Consider the following 21,071-nt stretch of genomic DNA (forward strand, 5'->3'; position numbering starts at 1 on the left):
TCAGTTGTTTGACAAATGCATTTATTCAAAAGAAGCACAGGCTATGTGCACACTGTGATAACTTTCATTATTATAGTTTTTATAGGTAATGTTTAGGTTTACTGGTGTGGCTCTGGCATGTATGTAGGTTATGGGTTATCTTCACCTGCAGGTTCACTGAAACAATGCCTGCATGTTCAAAATGCTCTTTATGGGCCGTGGTCATCCGTCTTTATCTCCCTCACCGAATGGGACTTTCTCTCCCTCCCTGTCTCTCTCACACACACACACAGAAAAAGAGAGAGAGAGAGAGAGACCAAAGAGTAGCAGAGGGGACAATTCACCTTAATTAAGATTATAATGCTCACAGGATCAGCTCCATCCGCTTGTGCTGAACTTGAGGTGCCTTTTCAGCCACCGGATGTTAAACTGTCCATAAATAGCAATGCGGTGTCAGCGCGTTATCCTTCAACACAAATACAGACTGTCTTACACTTTCCAACATTTAGCCGAGGCTGTATTCATCCAAGCGCGCAAGCAAAGAGCGGGTAGAGCGTCTGTGTCTTGCTCAAGGACACTTCAGCAGCAGCTCGCAGTCTATAACCCCCCCCCCCCCCCCCCCCCGACAGCCTCTGACCGCCTTTTACCCACCCTGAAGATTTTGAGGCCGTGACGTATTTACTAACGGGGACACGCCAGTTTTCACACCGGTGCTCCATTTGCTGGTGAGGGACTATTTGTGGAGATAAACTGCGCCTCACTCCTCGTCCGTTTTTCTTTCCGTTCACGCCCGCATTTGTCAACAAGCTCACCTTCCCGCCGCTCACTCCACCTCTGTCCACCGGGAGGGAAACAGCAGGAGTTTGCTCTCCGCCGCCACTTCTTCTTTGGCCTGCAAGATTGTGAAATACGCCTGGAAGTTTTTTTTTTTTTTTTTTTTTGGACGCGTTTTCCGACTTTAAGAGCGAGACTGAGCTTTCAGCGCGAAAAAGATGCTGGATCGCTGTAACCAAACTCTTGTGTCTTTGGTCTTTGGATGCCTGACCTATCTTGTGGTGACCTCTGTTGTAAATGCAGACGGTAAGTTCACATTTTAAGCCATTGTAGCAGAATTTAAAAAAACAAACAAACACAGAAATGTGACCAAAAAACCCCCATAGACTTCATTACAAAGTCTTTAAGCCTAAGTTAGGGGTCGGTGGTGCGCACTGATAGGAGCGCACTAACTAACGGCACCTGCCTTGTGCGTCTAATAATCCCCTCTCATCCCATCAGTTTGTTTTGCTCTAAAATAAACATTTCATCTGAATATCGAAAAAAAACCCCCAGCTTTATATGTCTAAAAAAAAAAAAAAAAAAAAAAGCTGTGCGTAATGGATATACGTTTTGATTCCCCCCCCTCAGTTTTACTCATATATTTATACACTTAAGACTTATAACATGACAGCGCCGTTTCTTCCGTGTTATTGAACGCTGGCTAATGACGTGACAATGAGCTGATAATGACGCTGCTGTGTTAATTGATCACACCTGTACCCAATTAAGCATCTCGTGGGGTGGACAAAGCGAACACGCCTCTGCCGACAGATGCTGAGAGAGAGAGGGCGCGATCACTGATACAAAAACCTATTGTTTTATCAGCCTTTTAGCAGCTGGCGTCAAATTAGATTTTTGGTTACGCTGTGAAGTTTAATGAGAACTGGCGTTTTATATCATAACGTGCTGTGACCTTAATTAGGGTAAACACGACTTGATTAATTAATGATTCGCACCTGCGTTTTGTTCAAATGAAAAGAAATATTTGTATTATGGCGGATATTATTGTGATAGCCGATAAATACGTGTTTGCACATTGCTACGGTATGTGTGTATATATGTATGTATATGTATGTATATCCCTCAAATATAACTGATTACCGTCTTTAACATGGAGTCAGTGCTAACTCTCTATTTTAACATTTCAACATTTAAGCACAAATATAATCTATTGTTAAATTATAGTTAGCCTAATAGCAATAACAGGCTTTTTAGCCCTTCCCAGTCATTTGAGGATAAGAGTGATAGAGTTTATTATAAGACACAAAAAATGTTGTGATAGGAGGTGTCCAGTTCTTAGACACCCAGCCATTATCTAGAAGCTCACAGGTCATTTTTCTCCGCCTACGCCTGTCACTCTGTGATATATAAGAGGTTAATAACAGGTAATAGGAGGGAGGTTTTCCCCTTACTCCCTGTTCTCTCTCTTCTCAGGTCGAGTGTTTGTGTTGGATCTGAGGAACTCCTCTGACCTGCAGAACTTCAGAGACGCTGAACGCGCTTGTGCCTCACGACGGGCCCGCTTGGCATCAGCAGAGGAGCTCCGTCATGCTGTGGTGGAGTGCTTCTTCTCCCAATGCACCCGTGGATGGCTCTATGGAGGCACAGTGGGGTAAGAAAAGCAAAGAAAAGAGGTATTTGTATTCGTTGTTTTAAGGGACATGTAGGGAGACTGCTGATTTCTAGAAATGTCAAAGGTCATTTGTAGTGTGTGTGCTTCTGTGTGTGTGGCGGAGGTTGCAGGAATGGATGAAAGAGAAAGGAAGTAAAGGCAGCAGCGGCAGTTAAAGAGAGAGCGGGAAGATAGAAGAAGAGAGTGACACATTTCAAGGGGGAAAGAGAAAAGGCAGAGAGGAAGAGAGGGAGAAAGACTCCTCTGTTCCTTCCTGGAGGAGGAGGGAATTCAGAGCCGGGGTGTCATGTCGACAACTGCCTCCATTTACACCTCTCATCTCCACGGTAACATGACACACAGCTTTCAGCACCCGGAGACAGGGACAGACACACACACACATGCAGGAAGAGATGATTTAGGAAGTCAGGTACATTGATACAGTCAGGTGTCTGATTGACAACTTGTATCCTGTGCAGAAATTACAGAGGATGGACAAAAAATATTGCAGTCGCCCTGTTGTTTCAAATATAAGCTGATGACAAGCCTGCAGAGTACATGGTGTTCACTATTACATGATTGAGCATGAAAGTGAGCAAAGTGCATAGTTTTTAATAATTGTTTTTGTCTATAATGCTAACAGTGACAATGCTGTCACATGCCGCTGTTTAGCTGGTCCAATATTTACCATGTTCACCATCTCTGACATTTGCTGATTATTGTATTTGGTAAATTAAGGGATCATTACAGTTATTCTCCACCTGAGGAGAATACTGTAAATGTCTGTGAAAAGTTTCATAGGAGTTGTTTTTAGTGACTGACTGACCTACAGACTAACCTATGGCTTGAACCATGTGTCTAGTGTGTTAAACAAGTGCCTGATAGGATCATATAAACCGGTAAATGTAGGGTAAATGGTTTCATCATCAGTGTAGAAAAATTCAGTGTTACAAAACTGAACCTGCTTCAAAATGGCGGCTGCCCTAAGAATGATGAACGTCTGGTTGGTGGAAAAGCTGTAACATTTTTTTCTTTCTGTACACTCCCTGCTCTCTGCGTGTTGAACAGTGGACATCAGCTTTCACACCCGCTTACCATGTTTCACAGCGTATCACCCGTCTTTGGCTCAATCTGTCTGAGTTCATCTCCATCCCTCTTGAAACCTTTTCCACCTGAACTCACTTCATACTTCTGCTGTGTTGGTGAAGAAAATTGAGGTTAACGTGAAAGAGCTACTTCTCTGTGTTACATCGCAGACACTTTATCTTCATAGTTGTTTATTCTTCTTATTATCTGTCACTTGTGATCAGAAAATATGCACAGTGGCAATTCACATATTTCACAGCATGGTAGCTGAAGAGACATCATTCTTCCTCTCCTCTCCTACTTGCTCCATGAAAGGCTGCTCCTCAGTTTCCTGTTGTAGTTTTTCGTGATACACTTTCTCCCAATTAAACTGGGCCAATCCTCATGCACCACTGTGTTTTATTGTGTAGAAAAATATAAAATATATATATATATTATATATATACATGGGAAAAAGGCTTATCAAAACTGAACTCTGGATCAATTTCAAATTATTTTATGTTCAAGAGCATCACCTGATGATATTACATTACTTTGCAAGGTTTCTATATTACCTATTCACAGCACATTCAGTCACATATTGGCTCTGACAGTTGCCTAGATAAATAATTATTCCTCCATTTCTGTGGTTAAATTTGTGCCGTTTTGACAGTTTTCTAGAAGGTAATGCTCTGGTGTGAGAGCCAGTTGACCCCTAGTTTACAGTGTTGAATTGACATAATTTTTACATCTGTTGCATAATAACAAGTGCTTCTCAGATTGACTCTCCTGTCATGACATCTTCGTCTTACCTGTCAATGATAGATCTGCTGCCTTGGTAACCAAACACAATATTACCAGCAGAGTGAATTAACACTCAGTTTCAAACACACACATCCTTGGGGTTTTCCTGTAGTTATGTCATGTAAGGTGAGTGTTTTGAGAAATGTGTTCAGGTGAAGTGTACACTGCCTCTTGGAGAGGTCAGTCTTTTCACTGCTCCCCCTCTCACTGTCTGTCTCTCTCTCACACACACTTATACACACATACACACTCACAGATGCCTGCTGGAGCTATAGTTTGATGTGAAAACAGTCTTTGTGATTTTTGTCTCTGTCTGACTGTTTTCTTGGCGATTTCTGTCTTAGTCCTCGTTTCTCTCCTCAGACTTTTGTCCTTATAAGCTGAAGTTAGCGTGGCACAAGCATGCAGTATGACTCACACCGCTCTCTTCTCACAGTCTCACTGCCCTGCCAGTCAAATTCTTTCCAATTACTGATGCTTTGATTAACTCGGTTATACAAGTTAGCACACACACACACACACACACACAAGCTCACATACATGCACAACTCTGGGCCGATACCTTTTTCATTTAATGATGTCTGATGAATAACATTACCGGGCAAACTTGTTATTAATGAAAAGTGTAATGTGTCTGACTTCTAATGTTGTTTCTGAGCTCAGTGAAACTTTGCTTTTAATTTTCTTTCCACATGGGGTTGAGTGGTGCTGGGAGCTGGTATGGGAACATGATTTGATTGGCCTGGGAAGTTTGAGTCAGTCTTATCTGGTGCCTTTGGATGATAAATGGGCTAATGATGCTATAAACCTTGGTAATAATGAGGCAACAAAAATAGACTATTTACTCAGCATTTTTAGCCATTGCAGCTTGTGGGCGTTGTAGACCAACCACATTATTCATTTGTTCTTTGTGGTATTATATTAAGTCCCTGATGTTATGATTGTTCTATATGAAGCTGGCTGTACATGGGAACATCTATTCCTAATGTGCCATACTATGATAACAGTGTGTTACAGGCTACAGCTGCTGATACTGCAGCATGTCTGAGCCATGATGTGTGTTCCTGGACTCTGATGTCATGCTGTAATAATATTTGAATAAGCAACAAATCTGATGTTAACTGAGAGAGGTGCAAGTACTGTATACACAATATCTGTATGTCGTTATCTGTATACCCATATAAACCAGAGCTGCGGTTGTAAATGTGATATTGTTCAGCAGAAATCTCTCTTATGTCATGTTAATCACTGGTGTAATTAGTGGGGGTAAAAAATATTCAGATCCTTTATTTCAGTAAAAGTACCAATATATTAATGTAACAAATGCTCAGTTACAAGTAAAAATCCTGCACTCATAATCTACTTGAGCAGGAAAATGTACAGAAAAAAAGCCTCTGTAACTCATTTATTATTATATATGACATTGTTATGTTAATAGCTATGTATCAGTGTGTAAGCAGCATTTTACCAAGGGATCATAAGATAAATGATGAAGATGAAAAAATAAAGGTCTGCTATACAAATTTGTATTTTTTTTTACTCTTTAATCTTTGCTTTTTGTTAAATATTATATATCAATTTTTATTTGAATGAAACCAGGCATTTACAGTAAATGATAACAACTCATAAACATTTTGAACGTGAGAAGGGGACAAAACTGAAAACTGCATATTTGCAAGGGGCCAGAAACCAAAAAGGTTGGGAACACTGGTTTAATCTTTAACAATGCATTGTAGCTCATTGTGTGTTTTTATATTAAATCTTAATCTGAAAAGTAACTAGTTACTAAAGCTGAGAAATAGATATAGTGGAATAAAAATTACTAGTATAAAGTAGCATAAAGTGGAAAAAAAAAATCTCAAAAAAAAGTATCTCAAAATTGTACTTAACAGTACTAGAGTAAAGGTACTAGTTACTTTCCACCACAGGGTGTAATAATGTTCAAGATGTGTAGCTAAGGGAGTGTGTTTCTGTGTATGTGTGAGTGTGTGTTACAAATAAACACACTGGGTCTAATTATGACCACCCTTAATGCTTGAGTCCCTTAGGGGCGCTTAAGTGCTTCGCTGTAGGCCTTTCGCTTTTGTATCTTGTTGAAATTATTGGGTGTGTTTCTTACTGCCTGTGTTTGTATCTTCTGATTTCTAGAACCACGGTGTGTAATAGTGTGGGCAGTGCACTGAAAGCAGTGGATGTGAGAACAGAAAATACTACAGAGGACACTGCACACCTTGATGCCTTCTGTATCAGAGACAAAGGTCAGTACAGTCAAAAACACATGAATGCAATCGTGATTTATAAATCTGTACATAAAGTTAGTGAGTGGTGATCAGGATATGAATGGACAAGCTTTGGTGTATAGTATGTGTGTATCTGTGTACAGTTCTCCTTCCTGAGATATTTACTGAGGTGTGAAAGAGGCTGTGTTCCTGCGTTCCTTCCATCTACACCTCTGCTTTCAACACTCTCCATCCTACAAGTGTGTGTGTGTGTGTGTGTGTGTGTGTGTGTGCGTGCGTGCTTACTATTTCTATGTTTTTACTCATATCTGTCATCGTATACCAATCTATCAGCCCTCTCATAAATATCTAAGTGGGTGATGTGATCCATGAATGTACTTAGAGCCTCGATGGGGCTGAAGCTACATTCCACACCTATTCCACTGGCATGGATCTGACAGGGGAGGGGGCCAGTCACTGGTTAGTTTTGGATCAGACTATCATTGGACGCCACCCAGAAGAGATCTCTACTCTTTCCTCATAAACAGTAGAGCTACTGTGGCTGTTTGTACACCACACACCCCGAGGCTGGAACGAACACTCTGCTGTGGGAAAAACGAAAAGTACAGATCCACTTAACACAGGGGAAAGCAATGACATAGCCTCACAGTCAGGGTTGTGGTTGTGGCTGCGGCTGTGGTTATGTTATAATGGTTGTAATGGTTATAGTTACGATCAGAGATGTGGAGGTATGCTAACCCCAAAATCAGGGCAACACAAACCTTTTACATTACAGTAAATCAAATTAATTCTGTTGACTGAAAGTTGGTTTAAAGAACCATTCCAAGGTGGGTTTTTTTTTCTTTTTTTGCATTTTCTGTAAGTGTTGTATACTCTACATTTAAGCAGACATTTTTTGAAAAACACACCATAGTTAACCCTTTAATGTGTTTTTCTACTTTATAGATATTGATTTTTTTTACCAAAAAATTATGAAAGCAAACTTTACATGAGGTAGCTTTAATCAGTCATAATGCACACTTGGTCCTCCTTCATTTATCTACAAAGTTACATTATTGTTGACAAAACAATCATACCACAAGGTCCATTGAGTAGATGTTCCAGAGCTTTTAATCATGCGCAGATTAATTTGATGCTATCATGTTTTGGTGGAAAACTTGATATCCAGCACTACGTTGGGCAGGATTCAAGCCAGCAACTGTGCTTGCATGGAAAATGCATTAAAAGATGATTTGTACCAAATTGATTAAAACCTGCAAATATACCAGTTTTGTTTAAAGCTATGTTTCTATAAATTGAATTGTTTTTTTGAAAATATATTAGACCTTCATTATGGAGAAAAACGTTCATTGTTTAATGTTACAATAAATCAACAGCTGAATGTATTATTAAAATGTTTTTATTTGAGAGCATAAATAAGATAACTTAGACTGTGTTTCCTTAGTGTAATTACCATGAAAAATTAGACAAGAGTCAGCACAATACATAGCCCTTATCTCATCCCAGTGGCATTGTTGGTGACTGTGTTTGTCGAAATTACATCCACATTTCCCCAAACCCCAATTGTTTCCTGTCCCTTGAGTTGTTCTTATCTCTTTCTGTCTACAAATGGGGTGGTGATGGTGTAAAGCTGGATAATAATAATGAATCATGTTTAATTAACCAGCCTGTGTAATATTGAATAGGGATAGCATCATCTTTATCTAACAGTTCAGTACAGTTACATCCCACTTTATATGTTGCCTGTTGAATGCGTCTTGGGATTTTATTTTTACTTTACATGCATCTCTGTGCTTGTTCTTCATAGGTGTGCCGTGTGGAGACCCTCCATCCTTTCCCAATGCCCGTCTGCAGGGGCACACTGGGTTTGAGATGGGCGATGAGCTGCTATACACATGTGTGCCGGGTTACGTGATGCCCAGTGGACACAATGCCTTCAGCCTGCTGTGCGACAGCTGTGGAGAGTGGTATGGACTTGTGCAGATTTGTGTCAAAGGTAAGAAGGTGTTGAAACTATTTATCTTGGAGAGCAGGGCAGAAATAGAAGGGCCCCGTTTTGCTCATCTTCTTCAAAGTTATGTGTTTTGACCTAGACAGTAGACCAAACTGGCTGTCCCCCTCACTTCCTTGCTTTCTAGCTTCTAGTGTTATCAGGTGACCAGTGCTTGAGTTCTGGCTTTTGGGAAACAGAGTCTTAGTTGTGAGTTGGGAAGAAAATGGCTGCTATGACACCTCAGCGTGACATACCATAGTGTAGCCCACTTCATAGCAGAAAAAGAAAGAGACTGTGACGGCAAAATGCCAGGCCTCTGTCCATGGTTATATAACAGAGACATAGTCATGTTCTAAAGCTGTGGTTCCCAAACTGTTCCAAGATAAATTTAAGTGGTCACAAGATGATTTATGGAGATCACAAAAAAATTACAAGATTATGTTTACCTTTGTCTGACTTCACACTAGATTTTCTCTTTCTTGTGATGTACTGGATACTTTCACCTAGTCACGACTCGTGATGTCCTTCAAATGAACCGGCCATAACCTGTGATAAACGAGTAGCCATTGCTTTATTTTAAAGAAATAGTTTAACATTTTGGGAAATACACTGATTTTCTAAGAGTTAACTCAACAGGGACCAGACTGCAGCCAGTTAGCATAGCTTAGCATAAAGACTGGGAAAAGAGGGAAAGAGCAGAAGTAAGAAATTACTTCCTGATGGGATGGGTAATGAATGGACTTCACAAAGTCAGACTACTCACGCCAAGAAGTAGTGATCTTTAGAGTTGCTGTTAGATGGATTTTGTAACAGAGCCAGGCTAACTGTTTCCCCTTGTTTCAAGTCTTTATGCTAAACTAAAGTAGCCAGGTGCTGACTGTATCTTCATATTTTTTGAGCAGACATGAGGATGGTATAGATTTTCTCATCTGACTCTTGACAAGAAAGTGAATAAGATACTTCTCAAAGTATCCTATTCCTTTTCATTTACGGGTCATCATCCCAAAATACTACAAATTACTCCCACATTGTCAGAATCTGAAAGATGTCTCTGAAGTTTTAATACACAGATTTCTTTAGCTAATTTTTATGATCATGAACGTAGAGATCTGATGTAGCTTTGTCAGCTGATTGAGCATATATGTTTCGTCTTTGTGTTTCTTCAGATGAGACTGAAAGTCACATTGACTATGAGGACAAGTTCACAGATTCCTATGGAGAGGAAGAGCGCCACGGTGAGAGACCAGAAGAGGCTCATGATGAAGTGTATGAGGAGGTGCATAGAGCTGCATACCCGGAGGGCACGAGAAGTCAGGAGCAGCAAGAGACAAGCTTTGGTGTCAAAGAAAAGGAAGACCAGCAAGGCCAGCATGGAGAAGAAGGAGGAAAGATGATTGATAGAACATTTGAAGGTGAAGAAAAAGCAGGAGGAGATAAAGATGAAGAACAGGCTACTGAAGACTTTACAGGCCATCCGAGGTGGGAGCAGGAGAGGAGAGGGGTGGTTAGGATAGATGCAGCCACAGAAGCATCTGTCTCTCTTCTCTCCCAGAAACACATGTTCTGGTTCCCCTCTGAGGCCTTTCAGGAGGAGGGACATCCTGTCTCCACCAATCCAGTCACACAGACTACACAGAGAGCCTCAGGCGCTAAATCAGAGGAGAGCAGAGAGCATGAGAGCCAAGAGAGGCACTACCACCAGTATCCGGTTGATGTTGAAGACCATGATCACGAGCAAGAAGGCTACGATGATCATGATAGGGATGATCGACACGATCATGATGACAGCCACCATGACATCAATGAAGACAGCCACCATGATGATCAAGATGACCTTGATAGTCACCAGGATGAAGATGATCATGTGAAACATCACATTCCAGCTGAGCATGATGATCTGGATAGACGGGACCGCCATGAAAAACATGATGAAGATCATGATGACCATTATGACATGGGCGAACATGAAGATCATCGGGGTCGCTATGGCAGCAAAGAGTACAATGATCGAGATGATACTTACGATGAACACGTAAGCTATGAGAATCATGAGGATGTTACTGATGATCGAGAGCATCCTGAAGGCTCTAAGGAACATCCAGACAGTGACCACCATGATGATGGTGAGGACCATTATGACCTGGAGGACAATAGCCACTACACTGATCACGATGATCATGATCACGATGACCATGATCACGATGATCATGAAAGCTATGATGATCATGATAGCCAGGAAGATGATGATGATGGTCATCAGCGTGTCATTTTTTCTATAGCTACAGATGAGCGTAAGAACGTCACTCAGAAGGGAGCAGGAGGAAAGGCCACCACAGATGAAACCTGGCTAGATGGATACCCTGTCATTCCAGAGGAAACAGAGAAAGGTGACTCCACAACAGAAAGAGTGGGGCCAAAAGAAAGAGAGAGGGGGACACATGCCAGGACAACAGATAGACCCAATGAGGTGGAAATTCGTAGACCTGTCTCTTACACCAGCTCACCAGAAGAACATGAGTCTCCAACCATGGAGCCTGAACAAGAGGGAGTGGAGGAGGTGTGGCCTGGATTCATTCCCACTGCTGCTCCTTCCCCTGACCATTTTGTGCCCTCAGACTCCCCCTCATACTCCGACACCTCTGACTATGACACACAACAAGCAGCTCCCACCCACTCCTGGCAGAGTGACCTCACTGAGCACCCCCCCCTCAAATTCGGCCCAGTTCCTCCAGGGCATGACAGCGACATCCTCTCTGGAGTGATGGAGGAGCACACTGTGCACAACCTGCCCAGCGAGACTGGTGAGAGGGCAGAGGTGGAAGGGGAGATGGGGGAGACGATCTGTACAGGTGATGACTGCCCACCACGTCCCCCGAGCTCCTCCAGCCAAGGTCCCACAGTAGCTGCTATAATCGTGGCAGTGTGTGTGATTGCTGTGGCAGTCATCATTGGGGTGTGGTGTTACCGACGACAGCAGCAGAAGAGCTCAGTGTACGAGATGAATGGGAAGGGCCAAAGTCAGACCAGACAGGGCCAACAGATAGAGATGCAGCAAAAAGTGTAAGAGCAAAAGATGAGGAAAGAAGAACACTGACAGAGGGCAGAAACATTTAGGAGTGATGGAACTGTTCAGATGAATTTGAGAGGAAAGCACAGCCCTTCTTCTTACTAGAAACCCCTGCATAATTTAAGATTTTGGATAGGTATGAACAGATGAGTTGCCGTGTTTTAAACAGCAAAACCTTACCCGTGTGATTCACAAAATTTAGTAAAGCAGCAAGAACTGATGCAACAATATGGTAATAGTTCTCTTTCTCCTCCACTTATCAATGCTAAGGAAATGCACCCATCTTTGTCATACCTACTCATTATTTTAAATGCTGTAACATCTAGCTGAGCAGTGGAGGGGCTGTGTCTGGAGTGGACTCAGCCCAGAAACAGAAAAGGAAATGACCATGTAGGAAAACCACAAGAAGGCATGCCTGCCTGAAAATATGAACAGAGACTTCAACTTCCAAAGCTCTTGGACATTGTGGTAAAGATTCTCTGTGTTACCTTGCTGTTGTTTTTGTTGATTTTATTGTATGCTCTCTTTATGTGTATTGTTCTGGATTTATCAATCTCAATCTTCTTCTCTGTTTATTGTGTTTATAAAAACTGTATCCCACTTATCACTCTCCGACAAGAGCGCTGAATTTCAGAACACTTCTGATCATCGCTGCAGATTTGGGCAGGTAGTCCTGAACGACCCGGCTTCTGTCAGACCAGCATGAAGGGAAACAAAAGGATGATAATGATGGTTAGACCAGATCAGAGAATGATTTGAAGACATTTGAAGACTTTCCTGCCTCTGTTGGTTTTGACAGTCAGCTGGTGAGAAATATAGGGAGGGTGTCCAGACTGCAGACTCAACTTTGTGTGTGTGTGTGTGTGTGTGTGTGTGTGTGTGTGTGTGTGTGTGTGTGTGTGTGTGTGTCTCAGGTTTGTGCAATCAGCCAGTCAGTGGTACATCTTGTTTGAAGTTTCCGACTGAGGAACCTGACTAGATGCTGACGGCATTCAGACCAACCAGAGATCAAACATTGTGGTGCTGCCAGGGCAACAGAGAGAAACTACCCCAAATGTTATAGTTAAAAGATTAGTAGTACTCTGAAATATTCTGATTATTTAGAATGCTTTTTTTCATAAATGGATTATATTTCCTTACTTGTTTCCTGCTATGGCTGTTCTGATTAAATACAGTATGAGCGGTTAAAGAGGTGCTTCTGGACAGAACTATCAGATAATTAGTTAATCGAACTTCAGTTTGATATCACTGGTTGTTGTAGGAGCTGTCAATTCAAATAAATAAGAATTCAGTTTCCAATTTGTTTATCAAAAAAGTCTGATATAATTTAGGTAAGGAATTCATAATGAGTAATTTCCTTACTTGTCCAGCCCTAGTTCAAAAAATGAATGATTTCTCTGTAGCACTGTATGATTCTGTGATATTTACACTGTTACTGTTTCTGTTGTGCCATATACTTGAGAAGAAAGTCAATTGCTAAATTAGAAAAGCTCACAAAAGGTGCAAATGTAAATAAAATCAAATAGCCATAAGAGGGTTTAAACTTAGATATTAGCGTTTGTAGTTCTACTGATGTATAAATGAACTATGTTACAATAACTTAAATATTGTTTTACTTGTAATAACTATCAATTGTGGGTGGTGGCAGGTGGACAAGACACTTTATTGCATCATCAGTTATGAATGATAATTTTTTTTTTTCTGATGTGTCTAACATAACATCTAGTGTTCTCATCTGGGTTATAAAACATATTTTTTTTAAATAAGAAATAAGTAATTGTTGGATTTGGGCGGGTTAAGTGAAAAAGAGCCAATTTCTCTCCCAGACTGATTTAATTCAGTCTTTTTCTGTATGTCTGAAACTATATTGACACTATTAATGGGTGAGGGCATGGGGAATGAAGAACCTGTTGTCTATATGTTTCTGTAAATATGAACCTATGACTGTATTAACAGGCTGTACATACTGTAGTATTACTGGTGTCTAGAAAATCACCTCACCAAGACAGTCAAGGACAGCTAACATTAGAGATTTCCTCTTGTTACACAGGATCAACTCATTTCCACTCCTCAAAATCTCATCCACTGACTTTTACGTGTACTATTCCACTCTGCTGTTGAAACACAAGTACTGTACAGTGAAATAAAAAACATATTGTGGAAAATCAAGGAAGGACCTGTTTGATCTCACACCACATGATCTGATGCCTCCAGACTGATAGTAATCATTAACAATGTTAAAACACAGAGGTTGAATGAGTCACTTGAGTTTTGTGCAAAAGCATGACACTCGTGAACGTCAATAGAAGGAAAACAGGAAATAATGTTTTGTCATTGCTGTGTCTCATTCACATGATGCTTCAGCAGCCTGATCTGTGTGTGATGTAAGGATGAAGGGCGTCCTGTATATATGTTCACTAAGTCACAATAAACTCCTAAAAATGTGACTAATGCAATGATTATTGCGTTAGATGTGGTTTTAACTCTTGATTTCTGTTTTTATTTCCAACAGGGTCAAACGAATACATTGACTCATGGAGATATGGATCTCAAATTGCATGATCGATAGTGCACTGGTCACTATTCATTGTGTGACCTGTGACCTTGACCTGTGACCTTGACTCCTGACAATAACCCTTTTATTTTAACTTTTATCTGAGCTTCTTTTACCAGCCGTTATCTTCGGCTTCTCTGACATGTTCCTAACATTTTGAAAAAGAAGAAAAGAGAGAATGATGTACGGTAAAGCATTGTTGAGGAAGAGGCAATAAAAGAGAGAGTTAAATATAGGCAGGAGAGGAACAAGGACGCAGAGCTGTAGACAGAGAGAGACCCGGTCACACAGAGGGAATGTTCCCCTGTGGGGTTTTAACATCACTGTGTGACAAACTGCACAGAGACTCAATGTTCAAACATTTTTAAACAACTCAGTGTTTTCTCTGGCCATGTCTGCGCAGCACAGCCCTGGGTTTTGTCTAAAGGACCCTTACAAACACCCTGATGTTCACCAATTTAGGTCTTTTTCAAAAATTCCCTAGTTCCACTTTCTAAATGGTGATGTTTCGCTGTGGTTGTAAATTGATCATTTTGGGGTTCTGGATGGTTGGTTGGACACAATAAAACATCTGAAGACATGAACTTAGGCTTTCTGAAACTGTAACAAGCAGGGCCTATATATCACTATTATATAACATTTTATAGACCAAATTAGCAACTGTATTACAACAACACTGCAATGCTTACTTGAGAGATCTCATGTTTGGAAAATTATTTTATTGTGAAAAGGACGATTTTTGAAAGACAACATCTATAATTCACAGTGGAGGAATGAACACCATAAAACAGTAAGTAAAAATATTTCTGCCTCTATTATCTTCATTGACCTTAACTACTGTGCTGAATGTCTGTACCGCTGAGCTGGATATTTTATGTGGAAAAAATATTCAGTATGTGGAGCTGCAGGATAAAAACACAGTGACCAATCAGAGCATCTTACAAAACCCAATAAATACAAGCTGGTGCTGTTTCATTGTTTGTGTTTGTTTTTCAGTGTTTCAGCAGTTTCCAACGTGGGCTATTCATCCTGATCCAGGAACTCATCTATAAACTCCACCACCTCCCCCTGTGGACACACACACACAAAAAAAAAAAAGAATCAACCAGAGACGACTCAGGAGGAACTGTTTTGTTTCAAAGTGACATTTTGCTCCAAGTGAATTAGCATAAATTCTCCCATTGGCAGCTCTGTTTGTGATTTCTCATACTTGGCATTACTAAAGAGATTACAGTCAAGAAGTGAATGGTATTTCCACGAACAGCATGTAATTCTGGTTTACATTGGGTTGCCCTCATGGCCACAGTCCTTGCTGCAGCACAATAACTTAAAGAAATGCGGTCTTGTGCTGCCACCCCAAAGCCGTCTGTGGTATTGCAGCCTGATAAAGACAGGGCTCACATTGTACTGCAGGGCATCATGTGACCAGACAGAAGAATCCAGGGTTTTTCCATAAGTTACACAAGGACAGAGCCTATGAGAGCTCCAAACAACCCCATCCAAGATCTAGAGTATTTCACGGGAATTGTGCCAGTCCATTTTTAAACTGTATCTTCTGTTCCCCTCCTGTGCATCCTGTGATGCACTAACACACAAAAATATGTAAACACGTGTAACGCACCTCATCGTCGCTCACAAGGCGCTGTCTGGAGAACTCCAGCATCTGTAACTGCATAGTGGTCTGATTGTAGTACCGCACTGCCTCCTGTAGCAAGCACAGACACAAAAGGGAAAAAAAAAAGATGTGTTATAGTAAAACAAAGACACAAAGTAGGGAAAGGGGGCACAAGGCAAATGTCAAATCAGTTTCACATGTAGTTAGTCCAGAGAACCTTACAGGAATAGTATCTGGGAAATATGCTCATATGCTTACATGTTTTATTGCTGAGAGTTAGATTGAAAAATTGATACCACTGAGCTACTAACCAGCAGCTGGTTGGCTGAGGGTAGCACAAAGAAACAGCTAACCTGGCTCTTTCCAAAAAAGATGCTAAGTCACTGTACCTTCCCAAGAAATAGACGCAACCTCTGTAAAAGAACAGAACTTAAGGTTTTCACACTTTTTTTTTTATATGGTATGAACGAATGAGACACAAGGCGTTTATCAGTGAGTTTTAGAGGTGCTGGTAGGCAAATTCTGTTACCTTTAGGCCACTTGTTTTCCTCTGTCTCAAGGCTCTTTGCTAAGTTAAGCTAGTAGCTGACAGCGGCTTTTATTTACTGTACAGACACGAGAGTGCTTTCAGTCTTCTCATAAAGCTAATTAATTAACATTTCATATGTTTTTTGTTCATCTCAAACAAAAACCAAAGAGTAAAAACAACAACTGGTTTTTACAGGCGGTTGTGTGTCACACTATTTCTTGGGTGGGAGCAGTTTCTTCCCGGAGTCTTGTAAACACTGTGAGGGTGTCAGGAAACCTGCAAAGACCCCTTCCAGAGTCTTTTGGAGACTTATGCTAAGCTAAGCAAACCAGCTGGTGACTGTAGCTTCATATTTACCACACAGATATGAAAGTGTTATTAATTAGATGCAAGAAAGGGAGCATGCATGTTTTGAATGTCAAACTATTCCTGTAGGGCGTTATTAAAGGTGAAAAACTATTAACAAAGAAGAAAACGTTCCAGCTCTTTTAGGCAGAGAGAGAAGAAAAGTTTAAATTCTAAAAGCCTTTATTTAGCTCGTCAGGCACATTGGCTAGGTTTAAAAACTGGTTGCTATTTCAGACCAATAAATAAAAGTTTCCTCCTCATCCTCCTTGAAAACCTATTTTTCCCACCACAACGAGACAGGAAGTGTTTGAGTGGATAAGGTGTGTAATCATTAACATGTCTCACTGATCTGGGGAGGAAGTCCTCCTCTGTCAGCCCCCACTGGCTTTTGTGGAACTTGTAATAAGCCACATTGTTCTTCATAACTTCATCACTGGGGTCGAACAGCATGTAGCTGGCTGCACATGGCACTGCGTTCTTCAGGTCATTCACTGAAAACACAGCAATTAGCACTTAATCAAAGAATTTGTCTTTATTAAACACAGTTAACCTTGGAAAGGTATGTAGGTGGTAGCAAAGAGTGTTAGGGATAATGAAATGCTGCTCACATTTGTAATAGGCAAACTGCAGGTAGTGGTACATGGTGGCCACAAACTTCTCAACAATGAATCCCCCTACAACAGGTGTCAGGTCACTTTCACACCCCACTTTCCTCTCAAGGACTTCTATGTAGTGATCTGCAGAGAAAAGAAATCAAAGGAGAACTTGACTTTTCAACGAGATGAAAAATAAGATGAAAAAAATAGGATGAAATCGAATAATAACATAAACATACTGCAGAAGGGGTTGATTAAATGTCAAAAAGAGACTGGAGTGGGCTATTCAGCTGGTGGAAAAAAAAACTAAATGTGGAAATGTACTGACCGGCTATGGAGGGGTAGAAGTCTTTAAAGTCTTTGACGTCCCTCGGGCCCTCAGATGCAGCCAGACACTCATCATAGACCTTGAAGAAGTCCCTCAGAGCCAGCTCCATGTCTGACACTGAGGTACGGAAGTTGTCCCCATTATATGCCCTCACTGCACGCACAAACAACATCTGGAATACCACGTGACAAAAAACACCCAAAAATGCAACAATCAGTCAGTCACTGAAAGGTAATTCAGGGTATGATTGAGTTATTGAAACACTTGTTTAACATTCTTCCCTTTCTTATCAAAGACAATTATATATACATATACATATACATATACATATACATATACACATATATATATATATTTAAATATCTGTATCCATGTCTACATCAGGGTAATATAGATATTTTTACATTGAGGACTCCTAAAAAGATCCATTTTTGATTGAGATTAGATGAGACAAGATTTCGTCACATGCAAAAAATGTTTAAGCAACAATTTTGTGGTAAGACATGATTTTTTATTTTTGCAGAAACAAGAGATTGTAAAAAACATAATTCCATAACAGCTGAGATGTGAACCATATGGCTGCAATATCAACATTTCAGTCCCAGCTGGAGGCCTTTGCTGCATCTCATACCCCTCTCTCCCCATGTTTCCTGTCTCTATCTACACAATGTTTACTATTTATTAAAGGCAAGATGCCAAAAACAATCACCTTAAAAAAGACTGTTGAATGACACAGTGTTTCTCTCAAGACCAAGACAAAATCCTCTGTCCTCCTTATTTTGCTGGGGTCAACCACAGGCAGCTACCACATCAGCACACCCACAGAGCCAATAATAGGATAGTTTGTGTGCACTTAAAAAGGGTATGGGTGTGACACACAGTCTTCCCATGTATACTTATCCTGTGTGTGTGTGTGTGTGTGTGTATGTATGTATGTGTGTGTGTGTGTGTGTCTGTACCTCATAGGATTTGGTCTCCAGGTCTCTGAGGTGCTCCTCAGCCCCGGGCAGACTCTTGTAGTAGGCCATGTTTCTCTGCATCATATCATCATCTGGGTGTTTCAGCAGGAAGGTGTGGGCAGCAGACACCGCCTTAGCCAGGTTGTCAGACTGAGACAAACACATATTGTCAACAGCTATTTTATTTATTTATTCATTTATTTCTTTGATAACTAATAATTTTCTAAGTTTCGTTGAGTAATGGCATTCTGGGGAGAGAAAGAAATCACACCCCCTCTAAATGTGTTGTAATCTGAGTTTCTCTTGTGTTTGTTTTGATATCTAGTCTGGCAGCACCTGTATGTTAATGTGTGTATGTGGATATGTTTGTACATCTGAGTCCCTCCTGTTAAACTGTTGGTCTTAGCCATGTTTATTAAAACGCAGGGACTGCCTACATGTCAGCTGACAAAGTGCAGTACACAGCATTTAAATGGAAGCGAGTTTACAAAATTTCCTCCACTGAAGAAACCACATTTTTGGCTAAAAAGGACTACAACAAAAAAAGATTAGACCAGAGCACAGGCAGACTGGCCATGGGGACAACTGGCTCAAATCCCGGCCAGGCGATGGCCTGTCAAAACATCCATCACGTTTTTACCGTCTCTGTTGGTGTCACCTGTGCATATTATAAATGTGGAAGATTCCTGCTTTACTTTTCTGATACATTTGAAGACTCATATTAACTTTGGCAAAACTGTGGAATCATTTTAACTCATGAATTACTTTGATTCATGGTTTTAATTCCCACTACAGAGAGATCTAGTTGCATCCAGTATGGACTGGAGGAATGATCAGGATGACCAACATCACGTCAGTGTACGTACGGGCATATTAGTATTGTTTTTAAACAGAGTTGAAAAAATGTGAACCTATCCTTCAATAACTTTGTACTTGGGTACAAGTGGACTCAAGGAAATGAACTCCCCACCACCATCACCTTGCACTTATTGAGCAGGTGTACTACTTTCTACTTTCATTAAGGTCTACTACTGCGCTGACACTTTAGTGTTGTCCCTCACTTCTACCAAATGAGTAAATGTAATGTAAATGAACCCCATCTGTCTGGAAGCATCTGCTTCTGTTATGTTTCTCATTTCATTTACATAATTCAGGTTTTACCTTTTGGTTTTGATCTGACACCTCCTTATGTTTATTAATTAGACTTTAACCATCACAACCACACACCCCTTAATGTAGGCTTTTAACATCCCTTAATTTCAACTTTTAACCTGAGTTCTTAACCCTAAATTAACTGTGATCCAAAACCAAGTATAAACTCACTCCTGCAGAAATCCATTGTAGGACGAGCTTGTACAGGATTTTATTAGTTTCTCTATCCTTGGAACGAGTTTTACTTCTTAATAGGAAGGGCAAGAAAACACAAGCAAGCACCGGTAGATGTTTAGGTTTTTTTTTTTTTTTTTTGCAGAACAGAGCCCCCCTGTGCACCCGTGGCATGTACTGTAGGTGACGTCAGGAAAAATCACTGTCAGTAACACTGAGATAGAAACCCTGGGTGCACTGGTGTCCACAAGGAGGAATGAGTAAAGCCATGAAACACACGCCGATCATCATCATAGGGTAGACAAACCCGTAAAGCTACTGGCTCTAGGTCCTATTGGGTTGACTTTGATGAGTTTGGGTAACTCTGATGTTTGCTCACCTTGAAGTAAGCATACTGCAAGTATTTGTACGGCTCTCTCCTCTCGAATTCATCTATGGTGTCCCGGCTGGGCATGGTCTGTCTGAAAGCAGGCAGCCCCTGCTTGCAGCGCTTCAGGCACTGCGCCCTCTTCATCACGTTACCAAACGCCCGCAGCTCTGGAAACTCCGCGAACTTCTGCTCGTCGTCCAGTCTCACGGAGCTGCAGTTGAGGTTGCAGAAGGCCTCGCTGTCCCGCAGCAGCCGGTAGAGCCGCAGAGACACCTCCATGTACTCCACCGTCTCCTTCCACTTTTCCCCGGTGTACTGGTCCAGTGCGTATTTGTAAGCGGACTCCAAAGGCATCAGCTCATTCCTCGGAAAACTCCTGAAGCTGTATTTTTCATACTGGGAGTTCACCGCACTGATGGAAAACGCGATTATAAGCGCAGCAAAGAGTTGGGAAGAAGTGGAGGGTGCCATTTTTGAGTTTGAGTTTTGAGTAAATGGTGGAAAGGGGCTGGGTGGGATGATCCCGGACGGTCCGTGTGCGTGGGTCTCAAGGACCGCCTCAAGTTCCACCACGTATCCGGACAAAGCCTCTCCTCCCCCGGGCGCAAGGCAGGATCAGTCGCTCCGATGAGTGGGGGCTGCTGGAGCGGCTCCTCCCACTAAATCAAACAAGTAAATCAGTGCTGTCGTTCTGCCCATGTACAGTACAAGTACAAACCTGACAGAGACTAAACCTTCTATCACAACATCGTAACTGATAAAGCAATTTCTACACTTTTTTGTTCGTTGGTACTTTTGCAGAGAGTTGGGATTTTACTACCAAACAGGTCATTATTGCATAAAATAAAAGTTCAAACCCGTTTCCTCTCG

The 21,071-nt window shown here is 41.2% G+C and overlaps 2 protein-coding genes across 3 annotated transcripts; one reads left to right on the forward strand and one right to left on the reverse strand.

The window, feature by feature from the left end:
• The first annotated feature begins 605 nt into the window (after window positions 1–605).
• On the forward strand, window positions 606–14,016 carry susd5 (sushi domain containing 5). 2 transcript variants are annotated; one of them, XM_071499928.1, is made up of 5 exons: window positions 606–1,059; window positions 2,230–2,407; window positions 6,425–6,534; window positions 8,324–8,512; window positions 9,676–14,016. In XM_071499928.1, exons 1-5 carry the CDS (start codon window positions 972–974, stop codon window positions 11,571–11,573), a joined length of 2,463 nt encoding a protein of 820 aa, XP_071356029.1. In that variant the 5' UTR covers window positions 606–971; the 3' UTR covers window positions 11,574–14,016. The 2 variants fall into 2 exon arrangements, with proteins under 2 accessions (XP_071356029.1, XP_071356030.1); XM_071499929.1 differs by lacking the exon at window positions 606–1,059 and adding an exon at window positions 1,523–1,839.
• An 813-nt stretch (window positions 14,017–14,829) lies between these two features.
• Window positions 14,830–21,014, reverse strand: crtap (cartilage associated protein). Its single transcript, XM_071499931.1, has 7 exons — window positions 20,211–21,014; window positions 18,506–18,655; window positions 17,547–17,718; window positions 17,231–17,359; window positions 16,968–17,113; window positions 15,752–15,835; window positions 14,830–15,198 (listed from the first exon to the last, which is right to left on the reverse strand). The coding sequence occupies exons 1-7, from the start codon at window positions 20,670–20,672 to the stop codon at window positions 15,151–15,153; spliced, it is 1,191 nt and encodes a 396-aa protein (XP_071356032.1). The 5' UTR covers window positions 20,673–21,014; the 3' UTR covers window positions 14,830–15,150.
• Window positions 21,015–21,071: the final 57 nt, after the last annotated feature.

Source organism: Trachinotus anak, unplaced genomic scaffold, assembly GCF_046630095.1.
Source record: "Trachinotus anak isolate AG129_WGS33_773 ecotype Australia unplaced genomic scaffold, CSIRO_AGI_Tana_v1 ptg000016l, whole genome shotgun sequence".
Taxonomy (NCBI): domain Eukaryota; kingdom Metazoa; phylum Chordata; class Actinopteri; order Carangiformes; family Carangidae; genus Trachinotus; species Trachinotus anak.

Excerpts from the sequence above, each read along its gene's own strand:
- crtap (XM_071499931.1), bottom strand. The coding sequence starts at position 20,672 with ATGGCACCCTCCACTTCTTCCCAACTCTTTGCTGCGCTTATAATCGCG. Across the intron at positions 15,836-16,967 it reads AGGACTTCCTCCCCAGATCA|GAGGCAGTGCGGTACTACAA; the intron begins GTGAGACATGTT and ends TGCTTGCTACAG. Across the intron at positions 15,199-15,751 it reads GCCTTGTGAGCGACGATGAG|GGGGAGGTGGTGGAGTTTAT; the intron begins GTGCGTTACACG and ends GTGTGTCCACAG.
- susd5 (XM_071499928.1), top strand. The coding sequence starts at position 972 with ATGCTGGATCGCTGTAACCAAACTCTTGTGTCTTTGGTCTTTGGATGC. Across the intron at positions 6,535-8,323 it reads CTTCTGTATCAGAGACAAAG|GTGTGCCGTGTGGAGACCCT; the intron begins GTCAGTACAGTC and ends TGTTCTTCATAG. Across the intron at positions 8,513-9,675 it reads TGTGCAGATTTGTGTCAAAG|ATGAGACTGAAAGTCACATT; the intron begins GTAAGAAGGTGT and ends GTGTTTCTTCAG.